Source organism: Pyrgilauda ruficollis, unplaced genomic scaffold, assembly GCF_017590135.1.
Source record: "Pyrgilauda ruficollis isolate IOZ18807 unplaced genomic scaffold, ASM1759013v1 scaffold60, whole genome shotgun sequence".
In the NCBI taxonomy this organism is placed as follows: Eukaryota; Metazoa; Chordata; class Aves; order Passeriformes; family Passeridae; genus Pyrgilauda; species Pyrgilauda ruficollis.
The window spans coordinates 315,073-335,878 of NW_024527711.1; the positions used below are offsets into that span (position 1 = coordinate 315,073).

Sequence of the window (20,806 nt, forward strand, 5' to 3'; positions counted from 1 at the left end):
TGAACCATGATTTATTCTTTTCAGGGTTTCAAACTATGACATCTTCTGGTACACACACAACCTTTTCTTTGTCTTCTATATGCTGCTGATGCTGCATGTTTCTGGGTAAGTAAATGAAAATACTCTTCCTTTTCCTGAAGCACAACCAGAAAGAGCAGTTTCCTTGATTGCTGCCTTTCCTGAGCTTGCTTGAGCACAGTGGGCCAACTTTGGGACAAGACATAGTCCTCTGGTGTGTGTTCAAATAAAGATCAGGCTGTAGCTGGGAGATTAGTGTGTGCTATACCCAACTAGCACAAACTTCTTCACTTTCAAGATTATTCCTTTTCCATTTCTATTGCTCAGTGTCTACTGAGAAATCAAGAAAACATAGTTTCTTTTTCTGCCCCCTCTTACCTGTTTGCTGAGACAAGAATATGAAGGAAAGTTGCTTATCCCTTGCATTTTCCTTTTTGCCTTCCTTTTTGACTGCAAAGGAGAGGGAAGGAATGGCATCTCTGTAATTACTTCCTCTTTGCTTACAAAATTTCCTACTTCTTCTTTTCATAAACATCAGACCAGTGTTTATGTGCTATGAAGCTGATGGTCAGATCTGTACTGGGCACAAACTAACTGAGCTGTGTTGCAAGGTAAAGCATCTTCCAGAAGTTATGACATATGTCTGCGTGGGTTGGGGGTTGTACTAGGTGACCTTTAAAGGTTCCTTCCAACTCAAACTATTCTATGATTCTGTGAAAATCTGTTCCATTAACATCTCTGAAGTTTCCTTTGTGGATGTAGAGGCAGAGTGTAGAGAAGGGAACGTGTATTTGAATGATGTTTATTTCTCCATGTTATCAAATATCTACTGAAACGCAGGGTGCTTGAGTGTGTGACAGTGAGCCCTTCTGCTTAAAGTAAACTTGGAAAGGCAATTAGGCCTAGCAAGATCATGGAAGGAATATGTTGTTGAACAAAATATGCTGTTAAAGAAATAATGAGTTTAAAACAATTGAAACTTCTGGAAGTAATTCCAGTTCTCAGTTAGTTGTTTGGGGTTTTTTTGGTTATTGTTTGTTTTTGGTTTTTTTTTTTTTTTTTTTTTTTTTTTTTTTTTTTTTTTTTTTTTTTTTTTTTTGTTTTTTTTTTTTTTTTTGTTTTTTTTTTTTTTTTTTTTTTTTTTTAATGGCATAGCACTTGTTTATAGCTGGGGAAGATGGATCTAACCTGTTCTCCCCATCCTAAGAAAGGATGAATTTTTTTGAAATTATTCTTGACAGGTGTTTGTCAAATTCTTTAAAACGTCTGGTGACTGAGATCCTCTAACCTCCCTAGGCAGTCTGTTCCAGTGATTGCCTTAGGGGTATTTTTCATGTCCAGTTTAATTAATCTCCTTCATGGTGTTATCCTTTGCCCATTGTTTTCCTAACCATGTTCCATTTACCACGTTTGCAGACCAAGGCTGCAGTAATACAGCAAGCATTGAACAGGCATATTGTGGTACACAGCCTCCCTAGTACTGAATTACAAAGGTATTCAGTGCAAATCTGAAAGAACTGAGTGTCAGAAGTGGGAGAGGAATGAGTCATGGAGAGTGGGAGTCAGTTCAACTTTAAGATGCCTAAATGTGGGTCTCTACATGTTTTCTCAGTGTCTTTCCTATTATAGTCTAATGAGTTCTGATAAATACAGCCAATGGAGCCTGAAGAATGCTTCATGTAATTTGCTGTTTCAGAGATCTACATTCAGGTGAGCTGGACTGATTCCTGGCTCCATTAGTGATATTGAGAAGATCAATAGCATGTGGCCAAAAGTTGCATGAGGGGTGATTTAGATTTGACATTAGGAAAAATTTCTTCACCAGAGAGTTATCAGGCACTGGAACAAACTGTCCAGGGAAGCAATAAAGTCACCATCCCTGGGAGTATTTAAGAGATGTGTAAATGCAGTGCTTAGGGACATGATTTAGTGGTGAACATGGTAGTGCTGGGTAAATGGTCGGACTTTTGATCTTAGAGGTCTTTTCCAACCTAAACAATTCTATAATCTCTTTTGAGAATAAAGGAAGCTTAGATATCCATGCTTAGGTGCCCAAATTACTCCTATGTGGGATGTCTTGGAGATTTGCAAATGCATAGCCACTTACTGTACAGAGCAAGGCATTTCCCATGGCTGAGCTGCACAGGCAGGTTGACTGAGGTTTTACCTCTTAGGAGTAAAGTATTTTCACAGTATTGCTGGATTCTTGTTTTGTTTCAAGCTGTTGTAGGTATCTTCCTACAGTATCCTTCAGGCAGCCAACCACTTCTCAGCAATATATAAAGTGATGTGATTCATCTGTCATATGTTAGTGGTTTGTTTGTTCAGAACAGTTCAGTGCAGAACTCAACCTTTCTGAGCACTGATGTTGGGTGTGTAAGACTTATTTTTCCTTGGCAGCTTCAGAATTGGGAGTTATTGAGCTGCTGTTAACAGGCAGCTTTGTGATCCCTGTTTGCCTCTCAGTTAGCGTGTTTATAATAGGTTAAATAAACTAGAGATCACTGGAGGGTGCGCTCATGTTTGCAGCTACTCTCAAGGCAATCCTCTTCGGGGATGTGCTGAGAAGAGAGAAGCTGTGGGAGTTGCTGGCAGGCATGCACGCAAGGTTCACTGGAAAAATACTGCATGGGCTTTGACTTCTAAGTAAATCCATGAGGCACCATAATATTTATGGAGCAGGGAGCTAGCATGATGCTAGGGGTATCTGTCACTTTGCCAATATGTGGTGACCAGCAGTGATGCCAGATGCAAGTGATAGGCATGATTGAGCAATAAATGCAGGCAGAAGCATGGGTGTAGGTGCAAGGACACTTCCCAGATGATTCTCCCAGGGTCAAATGGAATTTAAGAGTGAGCAGGCTTAACTTCCAAGCTGACATGATTCACTAGACCATGCAGGAAGCTTGTTACTAGCTGTCAGGACTGCATTTTTGTAGGGAAGATTGCCAGTAGCCTGTCAGAGCCCATTTAGGTTTGGAATATTGCAGATGTCCTAGTTCTCTTTCTTCTGAGTTAAACCCTCTTGCTGCTGCTGCTGCTGTGTGTATATTGAGGAGAAGAGGGGGGAGCACCTGTCCTTATGTTTGGTTGTATGCTTGATCTGAGCCTTCATAACAAGGCTTAGCAGTCAGGGGGCATTGTCTCAGTATGCCTCATTTCCCACTCAGCACCATCCTCTACTGGTGTCATTCAGCATTTTTTATTTTTTTAATATTCTTCCTTGTGGTTTTACTGTCATCAGTCTAGACTTGGACACAAGTAGTACTTCTGAGGAATTTTATTACACCTATTATCTGTTCATCCCTGCTTTCAGTGATTTGTTCATGTGCTGAGATATCCCAGTGTCTGAGGTTTCCACTTCTTTCTTCAGAGTTTCCAACTGCAACTTCAAAGTTCTCACTTCATTTTACTGTAAATTTAACTTAGCTTGAGGAAAAATAAAATAAGGATGGACCTCATAAAATAATTTGCACGGCAGGTTCCTTGGCTACCATGGAAGACTTTCTTTTTTCCTTCTATTTGTATGCAAACGTGATAAACACCAAGTAGAGGGAACATTCCTGCAGTTTATGATTTGGCAACTTAGGCCACTTCTGCTACAAGACTGCCTTAAAAACAGGGCTTGCTGACTGTAGGAAGGATGAGTGAAAACAGCCTGTGTGTGATTGAATTGGAAATGTGATTATTTAATTTTTTTTTTCAAGGCCCCCACAATATTTTCTCCATTTCAAGCAGTATTAAGCTTGAGGCTGTTCAGTGGGGGAGTGCCAAGTAAGCTGGAAAAGTTAAACCTTGACTCAAGTGACAGAAGGCTCTATTGTTGCAAAGTTTCAATCTCATTGAAAGTCCTGAAGGCAAACAGAATAAAATTTCTAACAGAAGATGAGGCTTGTGACTGCTTTCTGAAGTCCCCTCTGAATGAAGATAAGTTGTTTGTTGTTTACTGTTACTTCAGTGTCTTTACTATTTTTTTGTTTTCCTGTAGGGGAGTGCTCAAGTACCAGACCAACTTAGAGGAACACCCTCCTGGTTGCTTTAATCCTAACAAAACGCTCCGACAGAATCTGACTGTGCCAAAGGCTTTTGAAGAGCTGTTTCCTGACTATACTGCTGAGCCTTTCCCAGAGGATCTACCAGTACCAGAACCCTTTGTACAAAATAGCTTTATGAGAATTTGTTCCGAGGAACCCAAGTTCCAGTCGCACTTCCCAGAGGTCTGTATGATCCGACATTTCAGGTATTAAAAGCCATGCCAAGCCTTTCAGTCAGCCATAACCACTAATTATTGCTTTTCCAGACCAGATGTTTTAATACTGGAAAATATTATTAAAACCTTTTGAGGCATTCAAAGATTTGGTGGGGAAAAAACAATCTGTGTTTAACCCTGAAGTGCATTACAATGTGGTGCATGGAACAGGGAGGGTGGAAAAATGTCAAGAGATTGGCTGTAATGTTCTTTTTTAAACAACACCATAAGGGATGTATTGATCCTGCTAAAAATGTGATTTTACAGCATAGCATTTCAGAGCAAACATTTATGTAACATTTCTTAAGGTCCTTTTGTAAGCATTGTGTGGCAGTAGTTAATTGAAATAATCAAGCTCCATTTGTTCTCTTTTTTACCATGCGGATGCAAGTCCTAATACTCATTTCTGGGTTGCAGTTGGTTGTGGTTTGGCTTTTATAGTCTGTTATTTGCAGACAGGCTTGTTTTATATGTGGCATGGGTAAATAAGTATGATGAGAGTGGGGACAAAAAGCCTTTTCTTTTTCCGTTTTCCATTTTCCTTTTGTTTCTTTATGTTTTGTGGCAGCAGCTTTTTCTTTATCCAAAATCTTTTCTTTTCTTTTGAGAAGCTGAGCTGGGTTTTATTGGCAAGTAGACTGAGGAAGCTTGCAAATACGGAGTTCATGAGTCCAAGGCTCACCATTCAAAATGGTCCCATAACAGACCCCACAGGAGTTTCTCTTTCTTATTATCCTTGTTGTTTTCTGTTGAACATGTGTCCCCCTTACTAGATGCACTGGGAACCCATTTTTCTATGGAGTATGTAATCCTACTGAGAAACAGTTAATTCTACATTGAATTTCTCCACCAAAGCTCTTTGGATTGGTATTTTGTTGTGGTAATACACGTGAATTATAAGCATCAGTGTATATCTGGCTCCATATGACCCACAGGGCAGCAAGGAGTCTTCTTAGGGGCTTAAGATGCCTGCTTTAGAGACATTCATGGGAAAGGAGTCATGGAAAGAAATGGCCACTCAGTGTTCTCCTGGCAGCTTTGAAACTCTATTTAGGACTTTTTTGGATTTGGAAATATTGTGATACCAAGTTGAAAAAAAACCTAAAACTGTGAGCTACTGAAACTTGTAAGGCTTTTTTATTGAAAATAAATGCTCTGCTAGTTGCAAGAGATGTTGATGTGTAATGTCAGAAATTGGGAAGGGAGGGAAGATAGATGAGGGTTGAGGGGCACTTCAGTGGCACAGCTTGAATGACTGAGCAGATGTGGAATTAGTAGATAAGTCTGCCATAAGCTATTGGTAATTGACTCTTAGGATGGGGTTTAGCTGAGCAGCTGCAAATGTCTCCATCTGGAGCAGTCACCCAGGACTCCCCATATAATCAGTGCAGAGAAATGGGTATTTCCAGGGCATTTTCTGTCTAGCATACACATCTTCCATGGGAGCAAATGGGTTGTGATTCATAAGTGCCCATTTCTCTCTGTTGTCTATGGTTTTACACTATTTTAATATCAACATAATATCTATAGCACAAGAATGCAGCTGTCTTAAGTTTTTACTTGAACCTGAGATGACTATAAGAAGGTAATAGTTAAATAATACTGGAAGTCAGACAGCATTTTTCCAGATATGTTAACCAATTGTATAGTACTCTAGTCTGTGTAGGTACTGTTTCTTTCATTGCTGAAACCAGCTGCAATCTAACCACATCAAACCAGAATAACGTGGTGGCAAATGAGGCCATTAGCATTTTTTCCTGATGATTTTTATGATTAAAATTTCTGGTGCTTGTGGGTGATGCTGCTGATTAGACTGATTAAGGCTTCAGAACATTTTTGGGTTTCTGCATGTAGACAGAGGCGTGGATGTTAGATGTGAAGTGAGATCCTGAAAGCGCTCGTGTAGTTGTGAAAATAGAAGATAGAAAGTTAAGTCTTTGAGGTAACCTATTTTCGTTCTCCCTTAGACCTGGTTCTGGATTTCCGGACCTCTGTGCCTGTACTGTGTGGAGCGGCTGTACCGCTACATCCGCAGCAACAAGCCAGTCACAATCACCTCAGTAATAAGCCACCCCTCCAACGTCCTTGAAGTCAGGATGGTGAAAGATGATTTTGAAGCAAGGCCTGGTCAGGTGAGTTAATGTGGCCCTAAAAAACCACTTTGCTTTCATGTAACATTATCTGTAGGGATGACTATCACTTTGTGAGAACTAGCCCATCACTGAATGTTTTGAATGTATCCTTTCTACCATTTCCTTTCAGTATGTTATTCTTCACTGTCCAAGAGTGTCTGCCCTGGAAAGCCATCCATTCACTCTTACAATGGTAAGAAATAGTGTTCTTTTTTGTACTTTCTCTTTTATTTATATTTGGTAAGCAAATGGTCTTTGTTTCTCTCAAGGTGACAATTCTCTCCAGCAGAGCTCATCTTTCATTTATGAGGGTACCAGTGAATATGAAATGGCATGATTATTATGTGTGACAGTATTTAATACATATTTAATTTTCTCCACTGTTGAGAAAAAGATAATGGGAATTTTCTTCAAAGTCTTCCATAAGTGAAAACCAATAATAATAAATCCATTTAAAAATCCGTAAATAAGTCAATAAAATCCATGTGATTATGGAAATTGTTTTATAAAAAAGAAGTTTCAGCCATATTTCTAGACCTTAATGCAGAAGGGGCACAAATTGTAATGAACTTTTGCCACCTCTCTTTTTCAATGAGAACACATTTCTGTGACTGCCTTTTTCAAAGTTAGAAAAAATCAAGTTAGAAAAGAAAAAGTTTCTAAAATTGTCTTCTGCTTTATTTTTATATGAAGAGATATATTGATGACTTGACATGATATTCCGGTGAGATGTTACAATGTTAGGATTGCTACTTAAGTTGTTCTAGAGTGGGAACTGAAACCTCTAGAGACAGACTGGAACAATATGCAGTTGTGTTCTCTGGGAGTATGTAGTGCAGAGACCTGGTAGATTCTGCTAAAAAAATCACTGTACTGGCTGGCTATATGGTTACAAAAGCAGAGTATGAGGTTGAATATTAGTGGCAGCCTTTTTCTTCCAATGGGAGTAAATGCTTTTGGATTGCCTGCATTGGACATTCTTCTTTAAGAAGACTGTGGAGATAAATGTTCATGTGTGATTGCTTTCTTTGGACTGGTAACTGATACTTTATTCCTACTGAACTAGAGCAGTGGAGAAATTGAGATGTTTTTATGCTAGCCAATATTCTGAGGGCATAGCCAGGTCCAGTTCTTTGGGTTTGTGGGGTGTTTTATTTTGTTTTTTTAATTCACTTATATGTATACGGAGCTAGTTGTCACAGGGGAGCCGACACTAAATTCCATCCAAAATCAATTTTGTGCTGTAAATCCAGGAACGAATCTCGCTTAAGGGAAGCTGCCTCTCTATAGCTTGGTGAAGCATTCATTGCACTTTTGCAAAGTTTTCATGGTTATTCACTTTACCAGTGCAAACCAGAGAAATCTGTTATGTGTTATTTATAACACATTATTTACATATAATGTGTTAATGGAAGTAGTACTTTTAAGACTGTCCTCTGTATAGTGCACAAAGATAACTTGATATGGAATGCTGAAAAATTACATGCATATATGAATTTATGCATAATTATTTAGTCAGAAGTTATTTACATTTTTTATTACATTAGTATTCAGACCATAAATTTCAAGAACTATTTTAAGTCTTGGGTAGCTCTTTCCACTCCTTTTGCCCTAGTATAGCTATAGAGCTGGTCTGTACCAGTGGGCACATCTTATTTAAATATTCATCTTAAAACATTATGTTCGTAATTTCTCACTGTCCATTTCAGTCAAAATTAATGTGATGGTAATAATTTGATCATTATTAGTAAATGCTCAGTTTGGAAACCAGAACTCTTATTATAAAGAATTAGTCTCTTGCATTAGGATGGTGCTAAAACAATGGATTTTGTGGTTTTAATTTTTAGAAATAATGTAATCAAAAAAGATTTTGCTTGGTTCAGATGAGAGTTTTTGTCAGAGAAGAGACTTCTGAGACAGACCTACTGGGTGAGGTTGTAAGATGAAGTTGAATTGGATGTCAGATTTTTTGCATGAATTGAGAATTTCATCCAGTATTTAAAATGGCATAGTATGACAGTGCATTTTATGTAAAATTATTTTTGCAGATGAACTTCTAGAGCAAGGAGCTATGGAAAATCTCTTGTTGTGAATTTGAATTTTCTTAGTGAACATAAATAAGTGATAATGTGCAGTATATTTTCAATGTGCAATTGTAGTTGATAAATTACAGTTTGTGTAAGTTTTACAAACATGTATTAAATATCTAACATTAAAGTTAGCAATTTCCACTCATGCACAATGCATTGTATTTTAAGTAAGTAATACTAGACCAGGAAATTTCTGTTCATGCTCAATGTTTTACACTTTTAAGTGTGGTGGTATCCTTCAGCATAACAGCATATCCTTCAAGATCACATATATATTCTATTGCAAGATATGAAGTTATAACTGAGTTGCTGCAAGCGTATTTTGCTACAACATTAACTGTACTGGAGAAAGGCTGTCATTAGGTAAATGAGTTTCACAGCACAATGAGGATTCTAAGTGTCTAGATCTATGGCAATCTTTTCACCAAGCCTGTGCAAGGGACACATCTCCACATGTCCTTCTAGATCAGAGAATATGGTGTGGGCTGATGTCCTGCTAAGAAGGCTTTTTTGTTATTTAATATGATGCTAGCCATAGGACAATGCTTGTAGAATGTGTAGGCAAAAGCTTAACTTGTTTTTCCACTCCCATCTGACCTACTTGTAGTTCCCAAGCAAGCTGGAACACTAGTGCTGCTTCGTTTGTGGAATGATCATAATCCCTGGGTTATTTTTCTAGGTTGGTGATGGGACAAGTGGCTTAGATCCGAAGTAAGAAATTAATGAAATGTGTGTGTGGCTTCAATACTGGAAGTGCACTGCAGCAATGAGTTCAGCAATGACTGCAGCAGAGCTATAGGGGAGGACTGCAGTCTTCTTGCTGGCACTGCTGTCCTGCTTAGAGTCATAGAATACTTTGGTTGGAAAGGACCTCCAAAGGCCACCTAGTCCAACCCCCCCACTGCAGTAGTCAGGGACATCTTCAGCTAGATCAGGTTGCTCAGAACCCCATCCAACTCAGGGATGTTGAATGTTTCCAGGAGCAGGCATCTGCCAGATCTCTGAGCAACCTGTTCTGGTGTTGTGGCATTCACATTCTCAGAATATGATTTCTTCGCCCAGGGTTTTTCTCCTGAGAAAGGTGAAACACAGTGAGAGAGCCTCAGAGAAAAGAAAACCAATTCTTATCTCATTTGTTTCTCCTGTGTTGTGCTCATGTGGAATGTGTTTGGAGATTGTTTGCCCAAAGGTGATTGCTTGATTAGACTCCATTGTGAGTTAACTGATTGGCCAGTTAGGGCCAAACTGTGTCGGGACTCCTTCCAGAGTCATGAATTTTCATTATTATCTTTTTAGCATTCAGTAAGTATCCTTTCTGTATTCTTTAGTATAATATAGTATAGTATTCTTTAATATAATATAGTATAATAAAGTAATAAATTAACCTTTAATAAAATGAAATCAGATACGTTCTTTCTCCCCTTTGTTGGGGGTGCCTTGCATTTACAATACAGTGTGTCACCATCCTCATTGTAAAACATTTCTTCCTTATCTCTAGTCTAAATCTACCCTCTTTCAGCTTAAAATCATTACCCTATGTCTTATTGCAACAGGTCATACTAAAAAGTCTGTCTGCAGGCCCTATGTGATGTTCTATTCACACTGGTGAAATGTCTCACTGGGCCTAGAACATGCTTAAGAGACAAAAAATGACCATTGCAGACATATCTTTATACTCCTAAATAATGTATAACCTTAAGTAGAAAGGAGGGAGTTAGTCAGCTTGAAGGAGTTGTGGACATATTTTACTAGTCTCTTCCCTTTTTGAGGTTGTGTAATATTTACAGTTTAGCTCAGTTTCTTACATAACACCAGGGTGGAGGGACACACAGGGAGGCTGTGTAAAGGCACTGAACTCGCTCCCATTCCACTCTGGCAAATCTCCCATGTGTTTTGCTCAGAGCCAGAGGGAGCTCTGAATTGTAACCAAGTGAGCATAAAAAGGCTTTAATCTTTTTGCACCCTGCCTTTGGGTGCTTTACATTGATAAGGTCCCCTTGAGCCTTCTGTTCTCCAGAGCTGGGCAGTCACAGCTCTGTCAAACATTCTTTGTGGGAGATGTTTTCTAGTCCCATCATTATCTTCATGGCCTTTGTCTGGACTCTCTGCAGTATGTTCTTGTCTTTCTTGTAGTGAAGAACCCAGCACTGGACACAGGTCTCGAAGTGTGGCTGAATAAAGGAGGATCACCTACCTCAACCCTCTGGTAGTGTCACGTGTGCATTCTGAAATTCAGACACTTAGAAATACCAGTTTTCTCTTATGAGCAGTGTGATTTCCATTTCTGAAGTGTATTTCTACTGCTTTTTGTTCACTAGTGACTTTGTACTCTCTAGCATGACTCCTTGTCTTTGGGGAGTCTGGGAAAGGTAATGAAGAGCTGGCCCAACACTTCGAATTCCTGCAAGTGACCTGCTGGACACTAGGTAGTGCATAGTGGGCCATTCACTTCATAGTGTCTTCATTGCTCCATTATTCTGATTTCATTTCCACAAAAAAAAATCTTTCTTTTTATCATGTTTTATGGTTTTTTTTCCACTGATTTTTTTTTTGAACATCTGTACATATCTGTTACTATGCTATGTAAGACAGTGTGAGTCACATTCTCAGTCCTGTATGCCCTCATGTCCAATTTAATTATTTCAGGCAGTATATTATTGCTTCTTAGAATTGAATTTGAACAGAACACAGTCAGTTCCAAGATATTTTCATCTTTAATGATGAGAATTACTTTCTGTATATAATTACTTTAGTTGAGTGTCTGTAAATGGACAAATTATTTTTGTGTGCTTTCCCCTTGATCGACTCTAAAAGAGATTTGTCTTTCAGATCAAGTGCAGCATATGGTCTGGAGATCCGACCATCCAGAGAAACATGCTCTGCTTCCTGAGACTGACATTTCTTTACCCTTTTTGGAGGAAAGTGTGGAACTTGCCTGCTGTGGAATGCAATTTAAATGTAATTGTCTAAATCAATCTTTAGAGACCTTGACGTCTTTTTTTCTCTTCTTCAACATCGTTCTGGTTGCTCTTCATTTTAACCTGTAGGAAGAAGAAGAGACTAAGGCTTGCAGTTTACAGTGGCATTGGTTTTTTTTCCATCTCCATCATGCATTTTCCCCCTGGTGTTGAGTTCCCTCTCTTCCCAGACACTTAATGTGTTACTGGTGATTTTCAGCAGCATGAATCTGTGACTGCATGCTTCCTTTTTTTTTTTTTTTTCTTTCCCCTTGCTAATGAATGGCATTGGAAGCAGAGTCCTATTTAGAATATAAGTTAGTGTCTTTAGTCACTTTTTCTACTGTGTTTCTGGAATTTCTTGCATTAGCAAGCAGTGATTAGTAGCAAGCCTCATGGAAATAGCTTTGTGTTTCACAGATTTTAAGTGCTTCAGAAGAATTCCTGAGTTCTCTTATGAGGTCTCTGCTGAATCCACTACAGAATCAAAGCACAAATGCTCATGAGCTGCAGTGTAGACCACTTGGCTATCAAAAGACTGGTGTCTACTCCCAGCAGCTCATGAAGCTTGGTAACTTTGTTATTTCAGTAGTGTCGATTTTCTTGTGCCAAAGGGAGGTAGGAAACAATTACATCACTTCGTTTAGAATTCAGACTGCAACAGACCTTGAAATAAGGATGAGAATAAGACGTGAATCCTTCTAAATTTGGAGATGGCTCAGATCTGAGGTTTGCTTTGGGAAAATTCTGTTTTGCAACAAACATCCGTAATTGCAGCATCAAATAATCTGTTATTCCAAAGTTTTGATAGTTTTGGCTGTCACTGGCAGCTGTCATGCCCCTATTTCTTCCTTGGAGCTAAAGTCTGAATATCCTGAAGTTCCCTTTGTTGCCTTTTTTTAAAACACAGGTAGCTTGCATAAACACTTGCCGAGCTTTTCCTGTGTCTGTATAAGACGTTCTCTGCATATTCACGGATTAGTAGCTTCATGAGATAGAGTTAAAAGAGACAGGTGGCTCAGAAGTGGCACATAAAAGGCAAAAAATCAAAACAAGCCAAAACAAAGATCCCAGCCTTGAGACTCCAGGGCTTTATGAAATATGTGCTTTGTTAATAAGGTAGGAGATGGCTTCTTCAGGCCCTCTGAAGAGTTTTGGCTCTTCATTCAATGTCTAGATCCCAGTTCTGGTAACAGCTAAGCAGTGATCAACTACTGGCAACAAGAGGTTTGAAACATTCTTTGAAACTAGAAATTTTGTCCTGTGTCAGAGTGTGCTCTGACCCCCCATACTTCAGTGCTGCATTTAATCTGCTTTTAAATCCCATTGAAGTAGAAACTGGAAGAATCTGGTAATAAAAAGCTCCAAGAAGTTCTGCTCTTTTTCTCGTTCTCCATATTTTTGAGCAGATGGTTAATTTGAAGCAGACCACATCAGGAGGATTTGTAGTGAAGCATCTTCCTTCCTTTCCTTCCACATAAAGTTCTGTATGAGTAAGAAAACTCCAGAGGGAGGATGGTATGTGTGCATTTTTTAACAAGTCAAAACTGAGTTTTTAGGACAGGATACGTTTGCATATACAGATACTCAGATCCACTCAAATCCAAACATATATTATTAAAGAAGAATACTCACTTGATTAATATCCAAATAGTAGAGTAATATTATCCCAGGCGGAGAAACTTTTAAATCCATTAACCATCTCAGGGTAAATAGAAGAATTACCTGGGAGGTTTCTGAATATACATGACAAGTTATATACTGTACCTAAAATCTCAGAGCTATTACTTAATCATAGATTTTTTACCTTTAAGGGTTTTGTTTAGGGTTGTTTGTGTTTTTTTTTTTTTTGTAGATTGAGTTTTCCTTGTTACCTCTGCATCTCCATTAAAGTCCATTTGGTATCTGGATTTAGACATGATGGGATTACAAGGTGGTGGCCCTGATCTGTACATTTTATGTTTTTGGGCCTGATTCCTTGTCAGAAAAATCTCAGCAAATTTTATACCCAGCATAAACAACATCAGAAGTAGTACATTTGCTTTTGTAAAATAAAACCAGTGTTTTGTAGACCCAGAGTTGTCTTTATCCCTGGATAATCCAGGGGTCATTTAAAATCAGTGAAGATCTTAACAGTCTAGCAGTGAAGTTTTAGCTCTAAGCTTCTTTAAGCCTAAAATTTTGTACTGAATAAGGAGATGATGGAGAAACATGTGCCCTGCACTGTAAACTTAAGAAATAAACTGTCCACAACAGGAAAAGCCTAAGGGCCAAATTCTGAAATACTTCATTAAAAAAATGGAAAAATTGTTGGAAGGTTGCCTGAGTAAAAAGTATGTAAGGACATCAAGAGCTAAGTTCATACTGTCAGATAAATACAATAAAAACAAAATCTAGCATGATGACATTCGAATAAGATTTGTTAAATATCTTGTGCAAATAGTTATGAAACTTGTCTTTATGGGATGATTTGCAGAGTGTTTAGGGAAATTGTGAAGTATCTTGCTGGCAAGCTAAAGAAATCCCTAGAGCTTGTCTGCTCTTCATAGAAGTAGAATATCTAGCAGCTGTTTGATGAAGAATTTAAGTAAAACAAAAATAGAATAGATTAATATTGCAGATGTCTTTAGTACTTCCTTAGACTTTTTTGTTTGGTTTGGGGATTAACAGTTGTGGGGTCTGTATAAAAACTCTACGTAAACCCTGACTTTTATTTAAACTTTCAAATCTGACTCTTTTGGTGAGAAGGGAACACAGAAATTGTTACTCAGTTCACTAAACCCCAAGTTCTCCCTCAGCAGATACTTTAAACTGAAGGTGGCAGATCCCTCTAATCATCAGGGTTTGGGTTTTTTGATTCAATGAAAGTAAATTTGCAATACATAATACGCATGTACTGACTTCAGCAGAGAAATGTGTTTTCTCCAATCAGAGATAGTGCTTATAGTTTGGCTGCTAAATCAGGTTAGAGCAAGGTCTAGGAACTGCAGGAGAATATCAAAGTAAAACAAACAGAAAAGACCAATGACCCTCCCCTGCAAACAAACAAACAAACAAAAAAAACCCCAAAACCTGAGCACAAGATTTAAGCACGAATACAGTTAACATGTGGACAAAATATTAGAGGAAATTAAGTGCCTTGCCTATTGCTGTCCTAAAATTAAGACCATCTGGCTGGTGGGGCTCTCTGCTTTAGCCTGGCAAAATATAATGTGTGCTGGTAGGGGAGTTCAGAGGTACACAGTGGTTCCTCAAGGTGGTGGGGATCTGACTGGAAAACCTGTTGATCCTTTGGTTGTTCTTCCCATGAGTGTCTCACACCACTGAAAGCCAGTTATCATGAGCCTGGAGGTGGCCCATTGTTTAGCCTGGGGATGATTGGACCTTTTTGTGCTGTTGAGTTTCTTTATCCTGTATTTGTTAGCTCCGTGCATTGTTGCTTGGCCATGTGTTTGTGTAGCCTTGGAGGACTTGGAGAGGCAACCTTGGAGAGAAGCATTGTTCTGCTTTTTATTCCTTCAGGGGCAAAGGCTTGCATCCTGAGCATCTTGAAATGTTGTGATTTGTTTTTTTTCCCCCGAGACAGCAACTTGAGATGCATCAATTATATAGGCTGAATATTGCTAGGTTTGAAACACTTTTATTTTCTCTCTTACAGAGAGTTGGACTTGATCTCTATGGGTTCCTTCCAGCTTGAGCATTCTATGACTCTGTGATGCGTAGCGTGTCTGCTGTGGTGAAAGGGTGGTCAGCAAGTTTTTTGCCGTGGTTGAGCTGCAGAGGAAAATAAATGCTGATTAGTCTCTAAAAGTGTACCTTTGCATTGAGTGCATCCATAGCAGCAGTAGAGTAGCAGTTGCACTATTACAGACCTACTAGAAAACAAATGAAGAAATTTCATATTATATATTCAACAATTTCTTTTATGCCATATTGTGTGTATTTTACAATCCTAAGACAATGCTACATTAAAAATTTGCATTTTCTTGTGGTGTGAGCGTGAAATCAAGGAACAAGTAGATTTTATAGATAGGAATCTCACAGACCTAAAGAAAAGAAAGAAAGCTTTTAACACTGAGAGTAATTTAACAACTGAGATTGCAGAGAGTGAATTAGCAAATGCTGAACTACAGACTCACGGGAATTAGTGGGTGTGGGTTTGTGGTTTGTGTTACAGAGGAAGTTAGACCCCAGATGACCAGAATGATCCTTCTTGGAGCTGCAGCTGCCCAGTGATGCGTCCTGCAGATTGTTATGGTGTGTTTTTTCCACTAGCCTGACTGCAGGTGTCTGGGGTTGTACAGCAAGGAGTATATGGCAACGGAAAGTGAAAAATGTTTGGGATATGTTGCTGCAGCTGCTTGCTGGGTTGCTTGCTGGGAGTTGGCTCTACTATGGCAGGGCTCTGGCTGAAGCCATGGGTATTTGAGGCATGGTGGTCTTGCCTTGATCATCCTGGCACTCCTGATACTTGAATCATGCTCCATGGCTAGGATTTCCCCACATTCAAGATGTTATGATGTCTGCCAGTTCACTTAGGATAGCTGTAAGGCCAAGTCTCTAAGAGAAAGAGCTTTTAACCAAAATCCAATCTGTAAAATAACATGGTGCAGAAATAAATAGAGACATTTTAAAAAATCTCCAAGTGTTTGAGGAAGAGATGTGTTTAAAAGAATAACTCCATGTAGTAACTTTTTTTTTCCTCTGAAATTTGCTTCTTACTGGATTAATTAGTTAAAACAGGGATAGCCCAGTGTTACAGAGTTCACCTCTTATGAGTCAGACTGAAGTCTAGCTACTATTTCTTGGCTACCTTTATATAGCATGCCTGTGTTTGTCATCACTCCTCTCCATTTTCTAGTGTCAGAATGAATCATTTTAGGAATGTTTGTATCAGTTCTGTATGAAACCAGACAAGCTGCAGCTTACTGAGCTTCCAAGGTTCATATTTTCTTGACAGTTGGCAAAGTTGAAAACTTTTTATTTCTTTTGCCCTTTTTTATTTTTTTCCCTTTTACAGAAGGAAAAATACATTGGTTGTGTTTAGTTCTTCTCTTTTTTTCTCCTCACTTCTGCCTCTTTTCAAAACCTGCCAAGTCTCTAATGTCTTTCTCTTGGTCTGGGTAAAGGTTCATTGAGTCTGCAGCAAGGATGGACTGGTGAATCAGAGTGTGCAGTGCAGCTGGTTCACCGTGGCAGGCAGGAGCATGGAAACAGGGTCTCTGCACTGATTGCAGTCCCCGCCAGGATATTTGCAAATCCATATTAGGATCATATCATGGCTTTTTACTCAAAGTGAAAGACTTCTTTGAAGGAGTTTCCTTTTATGTAAACAAATCTTACAATGAGCTTTTTAATTCCCCCAATCAGACACTTTGTTCTTCCAGCTGTAGTACAGATCTTCTTTGTAATTTTGGTCACTGTTCAGGCCACCTACTGCAACACCAAATGCAGAGGTGATGTTTACTATGGTGCAGTTTTACTTGAGAGCAGTATCTCCACTGGAACTTGTAAGGACCTTTATTTGCAGAGCCACTGGGGGTATGTAGCTTGGGCATCCCTTTCATCTCCTTTCTTCTGATAACAGATATTCCTTGGTGTTATCCTGGTGCATGCATTTGCATTTCTGTGATAGTCAGTAATTACAACTTAACACCTCTGTAAAGAAGCTTCACAGTTCTTGTGGTAGAGGTGCACAGAAGAACTGGAAATATTTAGGAATTATCTTTCTATTTTCTTACTAGCTTGCTGATATCTCACCCCATTCCCTGCACACTAACACCTAAAAAGTGTTTTAAAATAGTGAATAGTGTTTAATAACATTAAAATAACTTCAGTAAGCTTTGTCTCACTTTTTGTTCTGGACAGGATTTTTGACTGCAGTGATGCAGCAGTGATGTTAAATATTCAGGGCACTCTAAGCTAGAAGCACAGATGTTCATAACATAGTTTTCAGTTGCTTTGTTTTGGGCTCTCATGCACAGATTTCTCCACTGCTCATCACTGTGAGCAGATTTTTGCCATGTCCTCCACTAACCCATGTCCCTAAGCACCACATCTGCATGTCCTTTGAACATTTCCAGGGATGGTGACTCCACCACTTCCTCAGACAGCCTGTTCCAATGCTTGACCGTTGTTTTGGTAAAGAAATTTTTCCTAACACCCCATCTAAATCTCTCCTGGGGCAACTGGAGCCCTTATACAGTGGGTGTAAAGTAGAACTGCTATGATCTAACAGTAATTAGTTTGCATTCATATAAAAGCAAGGCAGAGGACAACAGAGAACTGTGATCACAATATAAAATTGTCAAATAAAATATATTTCAAATATGTGTTAATCTAGTAGTGCATTACAAATTATTTAAATTATTCAGTTTATCTTGGCATAGAGATAGATAGTAGAGCTTAGGTTACTGGTGAATGTAATTAATTTAGTGGTTTATAAGAATAAAGTTCTCCAGAGATTGTTGCACAATCCCTGCATGATAACTTGCATTTGCGGTCCAAGTTAGCTTGAAGAAAAAAAAGGAAAAAAATATATGGAAAGTTGATTTTTTTTTGACAAGATGTAGAACAACCTGTATTCTCTAAATTTTGTCTACATATAAAATCCTGTAATATTGTTGAATGTGAAAATATATACAAAAATAGGCATTGTAAACTGAGGAAAGTATTCTGTCTTAATGCTAAGAACACATTTTGGTTTCTCTGAGGGTGTAAATCTGCACAGCTGTATTACATTTAACAGAATTTCGTTGGCTTCCAGTTGGTTTTCAAGAAGGGCCAAATGCTGGAAGATAACCTGATGAATGTAGACATTCATACCTGTAAAATCTTTCACTTTTTAAAGGTGTAGATCACTGAGGTTACAATAAGATTAACATTACTTCATGTTATTACAGTATCTGCAACACTTAATTTGTGCATCATAGCATTTTAATCAAATGAGTGCAGCAAACAAGTTTGAAATCTGTAAAGAATTACTGAAAAGCACTTCTGACCTTTAGTTTAATATTGTCTACTCTCCCTTCTCATTACAGACTGTCCATGTTAGTGATTTCCCTTTTTGGAAAGCAAGGCTGGTTTAGGAAAGAGGACCTAAGATAAAGTATTTTTCTTTTATTTTAAGATTGATTAATCTTTATAATTTTCCACTGGACAGTGTGCTGGGTGATAAAGGAAGAGTAGGGGTATGCATGTAGCCCTCAACATAGTAGAGTGGATTGTTTCTTAGGGCTCCCAGGTTAAAAGCAAACTAGTATGCAGGAGGTTTCATCTGGACCTAAGAGAAACCCCCCTTTTTCTCTGAGGGTGGCACAGGTTGCCTGGACAGGCTGTGGAGTCTCCATCCTTGGAGACATTGGAAGCACAATGGGACACTCCTGGGCCACCTGCTCCTGCAGACTCTGCTCTCTCAAGGGGATCAAAGTAGCCAGTCTGCACAGGTGCATTCTGGTCTCAGCTATCATACAATTCTGTGATTTCAATTTCATGAAGGTTGAATATATAAGAGAATGTTTTCATTGCACTTCATTACACATTCCCAGTGGTCTGTTAATAAATAACACAGGAAAATTTACCTACTTTCATGATTAAACTTCTGAAAAACTGTCTTTGAATATTTTTAAGCTGCTGGAATATATTCTCCCACAGTCTGTAAATAGCCACTGTTTAGAGTCTTAATTGTGTTTACAGAGATGAAAGAGGTAAAATAAGTGTTTTGTGTACTAAAAATATGTAAATACACATTTCGAAGTTGAAATTATAGGGATGTAAGAAAGTCTGAAAGTCAGAAGAATCCTGACTTTCCTGTGGAGATCATCAGCAGACTGTAAATAGCCACTGTTTAATTGTGTTTACAGAGATGAAAGAGGTAAAATAAGTGTTCTGTGTACTAAAAATATGTAAATACAAATTTTGAAGTTAAAATTATAGGGATGTAAGAAAGTCTGAAAGTCAGAAGAATCCTGACTTTCCTGTGGAGATCATCTGGTTCGACCTTCTGGTGCAAGGGCTGTGGATGAGGTTATTCAGTGTCGCGTGAAGCTGAATTAGCAGGAGAAATTGTACCGTTTCCCTGGCTGCCCATTCCATGATGCAGAACACTTTTCTTATATCCACATGAAATTTCCCCTGAAACAACTTGTACTCCTGGAAGAGATAGAACATCATATGTTGGGTATTGGTTTCATGATAGAGCTTGGATTGATCATTAGCAGGTTTTAAGAAAGGCATCAAAACTCAGGAGTAATATCTCTTATCAAAAGGAAACCAATGGTGTTGGTTTATAGAAGGAAAGTGAAGAATCTTTTCTTGAGTAATGTTGCTTGTTCTGTTTATGTGTGCATCATTTGGTGTACCTGCAAAAGCTGTCCAAGCAGTGCATTTGAAATGTCCCTCTAGCTAGCAAGGAGTGAAACTGTGGAGGGTCCTTAGTTTTTATTAAAAACAAACAAAAAAAAAAACCAAAAAAAAAAACTGTGGAGGTTTTTTTTTTTATTTAAAAACCTCCAGGAGGGTCCTGGAGGTTTTTAAATACCATGGTGTAGATAAGATTGTAAATTATAACATTCCTGTGTTGATAGTCACAATCAATAGCCCTGAAGTGAGGGCATATGTGTGAAGTGAAACAATGGTGTCTGCAATGTGATTTTTATGATATGCCATGGAATCTGGTGCTTTTCCTTTGCAAACTGTAAGGTCTTGTGAATTGCTTACAGTTTCCATTTAGCATCAGTTGCATGAGAATGGTCAGCTTTAATAAGTGGGCCTTGACATTCAAGAAGTAAAAGTCTCTTAAATGCCTTAAGAATGATGAAGCAGTTCCTGATTTTGAATGATGTGTAGTAGAGGAGTATTTCCCTTCTGTTGTTGGTATCCTTGCTGAGTACTGCTTAATGAAGTGTCTGTCCCAAATCACATCAGCAAGCAAGCATCCAGACTCCTTTGTGGCTAGAAGAGAGGGTTAAGTCTGAATCAATACTAGGCATTCTTGGCTTCCCCAGCTGTGTTGATGATAGGCTTGCTTCTTTAAGGGTACAGCTGCTGGTGTGGCTGTTTAGGAATTACCTATGTACACCAGGTTCTGTCTTAACAACTGTACTTTGTATGCATTTTTTTTTTCTGTTACTCAGAAGTGGTGCTTAATATATTTAATATTTTTAGTGCCCTACAGATACCAAAGCAACGTTTGGGGTCCACCTAAAAGTAGTAGGAGACTGGACAGGTATGTAGAAAACCAATTCCTTTTCAGAGACAAATGCCTTTGCTTAAACTGTTCTCACTTTCTGGCTTCAGCACAATTGTTCCTTGGCTGTGGTGCATTCTCACTAGAGATTGTTCATGCTTGTTTTCCCAAAT

General features: G+C 38.6%; 1 protein-coding gene across 1 annotated transcript in view; it reads left to right on the forward strand.

Annotated features, from left to right (window-relative positions):
• NOX4 (NADPH oxidase 4) overlaps positions 1–20,806 on the forward strand; it is a 108,727-nt gene that overhangs the window by 20,591 nt on the left and 67,330 nt on the right. Inside the window, exons 8-12 of the mRNA XM_041483683.1 lie at positions 25–105; positions 4,007–4,235; positions 6,235–6,399; positions 6,530–6,592; positions 20,612–20,672. Of these exons, the coding sequence (XP_041339617.1) occupies positions 25–105; positions 4,007–4,235; positions 6,235–6,399; positions 6,530–6,592; positions 20,612–20,672 (599 nt within the window). The remainder of the gene's footprint in view (positions 1–24; positions 106–4,006; positions 4,236–6,234; positions 6,400–6,529; positions 6,593–20,611; positions 20,673–20,806) is intronic.